Below are 3,433 nucleotides of genomic sequence, written 5' to 3' on the forward strand. Positions count from 1 at the left end.
TCATAATGACTTTTGAGGAGAAAAATGGAAAGAGGGTGAATAGGAATGTTCATAACAATTATTTCTGTGTGAGATCTGGAAATTTTGGTGGGGAGCACTTCTCATTCCTTAGCTAAGATCCCAGCTATGTGACTGAACTAAGCAAGCTAATCAGGACAAAGTCCTCTCCTTGCTCTGGTGAAGTAGATGACTCAGCCGAATTTAGGAGTTTCTTTCCAGACTTTGTTTGGGTTGTACGGGATTTCATGTTGGAGCTGAAGTTAGATGGATGTACTATCACTGAAGATGAGTACCTGCAGAATGCCTTGAAGTTGGTTCCAGGTATCAGAGAATGGTCTGGGTGGTGGAGGTGTAACATTTGATTCTTACTTTAGAACTCACATTATATTTCTGACCAGTGGACTATAATATAAATTCTATATGGCAATCTCTGACCTCCAGATTTGATTTACTGGGGTCTAAAATCACATGAATTGTCTTTCCTCCACAAGGTATTTTTTCTAACAATATCATAAATTTTCATATATCTACCAAGAAACATTTGTCTTTATTTTAGAGCCTATATTATATTTCTGACATTAGGACTATAATATCAAAAGTATTTTTGACAATTTTGGGTATTAATCTATCACTCAAAAATATCTAATGAATATTTAAGCATTGGACACCAGGGGAAAATCATAAGTTCCTTCACATGGAATGAATACCTCCTCTTCTTTCTCAGAAGTACTGCTTTTATTCTTGGATCTGGAAAACAAAATAAAAAAAATTCTAAGTTTTATGAGATTAGCATTAGATTGATTTTCATGAGTAAATAAATGGAGGTATGCAAACACCAAAGTAGCAGTGATGCAGAGACCCTTTGAAATGAAAATCATCAATGTCCTTGCCTAAAGACTGTCTCACCAATCACTGCTCTTTTTTCTTCTCTACAGGCGAGGATCCCCAAATTCAGAAGTCCAACATGCCTAGAGAGTGTATCAGGAAGTTCTTTCCAAAGCAAAAGTGCTTTACCTTCGACCGGCCTACAAATGACAAAAAGTTATTACTCCATATGGAAGAGGTGTCAGAAAACCAACTAGAGTGCAGTTTCCAGGAGCAATCCAAAAATTTCTGTAACTATATCTTCACAGAAGCAAAAACCAAGACCCTCGGAGAGGGAATCATTGTCACTGGAAAGCGTGAGTCTCCTTTGTTACAGCATGTTTCTCTGCAGTTCAATGTGTGTGATTGTACTGAGAGTTTTTCAGCAGTTTTGTTTCCTTCTCTATGTGATGTGGAAAAGCAGAGATTGATGTCACACATACACATGTATTTTTTTCCACTGAAGTTTCCCTATTTGGAGAATTATTGAAGCCTATTGTACCTCATGAGACTAATACACTAATGACATAAGTACAAGCTGCTGTTAAAGAGAGGAATGTGCATGAGGATAGGACCAATGAGATGAGTGTGTCTTGATGAAGATACACAAGATATCTCATAAGTTTACACCAGTTTGGATGACATATATAACAGAATATAAATCTTTGAAAGCTAATTAGAGTTTGAGAAGACATTTTAATTATAGCCTTATGTGCAGGGCTAGATTCATGGACATACCACCTGGGCAGACATATAGTGACCGGGGCTGAGATGGGCTCTTGCATGATTTAATATTTGAGTCACAATCCTGAAATTCATGATGATTTTTTTATTGGGTCTCAAATTTTCATTGAAAATTTTTGCCCACAAATTATCTACATTACCTACCTGTAAAATAAACTCTCTTTAATGTTATTTCAATTGGAAAATGGTTACAGGAAACCCCTGAACACATTGGTTGAAATAATTAAGTTTATATTATCATGCCTTCAATTTCAGAACCATAAAAGAGAGAGTGAATAGGAGACACCATGATGTTATTATAAGGAAGTAGATTTATAAAATTAAAGGATGAGGGGACAAGAATGAGGACAAGGAGGAAGATGGGGAGGAAAAAAAGACAGAGAAAACAAAACTTCATTTCAATAAACTTTTTGTGATTTTTAGAATGCTGACCTCTAAAACTTGTGAAACAGTGAGAAAGAACTTCCTGTCCATTCCCTAAATATCATATGTCATTCAGGGCTGGGGTCTCTTGCAAAGGCCTATGTAGATGCCATCAACAGTGGAGCAGTACCTTGCTTGGAAAATGCAGTGACAACTCTGGCTGAACGTGAGAACTCAGCAGCCATGCAGCAGGCAGCCGACAACTACAGAGAGAAGATGGCCCAGAGAGTGAGCTTCCCCACAGACACGCTGAAAGAGCTGCTGGACCTGCACAAAGCCTGTAAGAAGGAAGCGATTGCAATCTTCATGGAGCACTCCTTCAAGGATGACAACCAGGTGTTCCAAAAGAAGCTCTTGGTAAATATGTCTTACCATAGATCCTTCCTAATTCCTGTTCTTCTAGATTGATGCCTAGACATCCCCTTTTTGAACCATAGTTCATGTGTTCTCCACTGTTAAAGAAGTTTGGATTCATGTGATAACAAATCTGTAGTCTACAATTCATCCTTTTCCTGAAAGATTAGCTCTTTATTTCTATTAGGGCCAAACAAATTAACATGTGCTTATTAGCAGTTTACAAAAACACAAAATTTATTAGTTCACAATTCTTCAGGTGAGTTTCTAGCACAAGGTGTATGGTACTCTGCTCTGTGTACCAAAAGCTGAAAACAAAATTTATATATTTTACACCTGAAACTAATATCCTATATAATAAAACCCTAATAAGCAAATCGACTGAATGGCGGAATGACTGATGGGATGACTGGTCTATATGATGTGCACTGACCACCAGGGGGCAGACGCTCAATGCAAGAGGTCCCCTGTGGTCATTTGTTTGCTCCCACAGGGGGAGCACTGCTTGGCCAGGCTCACTGCTGGGGCTGGTGAGCGCAGCAGTGGTGGTGAATGCCTCTCCCGCTTCTGCTGCAGTTGTGTGGTTAGGAGAGAGGAGTCCCAGGCTCTGAGAGCCCCTGACTGTGAGAAGGATCTCACTGCTGGCTTAGGCCAGATCCAAGAGGGTGTAGGCCAAGCTGAGGGATCCCTTACCAGTGCACGAATTTCATATAAAAGGTTAAGTGACTGACTGTACATACATCCAGCCACACGACTGACTGATGTGCAGTATATATGACACACACTTGCAATCTATCCTATCTAATAATAGACAAACTTGGTAATTAACCATATTTCTGACACGCTTCCCATTGGCTAATCAGGGTGATATGCAAATTAACTGCCAACCAAGATGGCAGCCGGCAGCCAGGCAGCTGATGTGAACAGGAGGCTTGCTTGCTCCAGTGAAGGAGGAAGCCAAGGTTCCCCGCCTGCTACTGCTGGCCTCTGAGCTGCACTCTAAGAAACAATGTTGCAATTATAGAAGCTAAACAAACCCCAGAAACCT

At 39.8% G+C, this 3,433-nt stretch overlaps 1 protein-coding gene across 1 annotated transcript in view; it reads left to right on the forward strand.

The window, feature by feature from the left end:
• Positions 1–3,433, forward strand: part of LOC102770282 (guanylate-binding protein 4) — a gene marked incomplete at its 3' end in the record, with an annotated part of 19,458 nt that overhangs the window by 9,068 nt on the left and 6,957 nt on the right. Inside the window, exons 4-6 of the mRNA XM_006763543.2 lie at positions 125–321; positions 936–1,181; positions 2,108–2,388. Coding sequence (XP_006763606.2) covers positions 125–321; positions 936–1,181; positions 2,108–2,388 — 724 coding nt within the window. The remainder of the gene's footprint in view (positions 1–124; positions 322–935; positions 1,182–2,107; positions 2,389–3,433) is intronic.

This window comes from Myotis davidii, unplaced genomic scaffold, assembly GCF_000327345.1.
Source record: "Myotis davidii unplaced genomic scaffold, ASM32734v1 scaffold1919, whole genome shotgun sequence".
NCBI lineage: Eukaryota > Metazoa > Chordata > Mammalia > Chiroptera > Vespertilionidae > Myotis > Myotis davidii.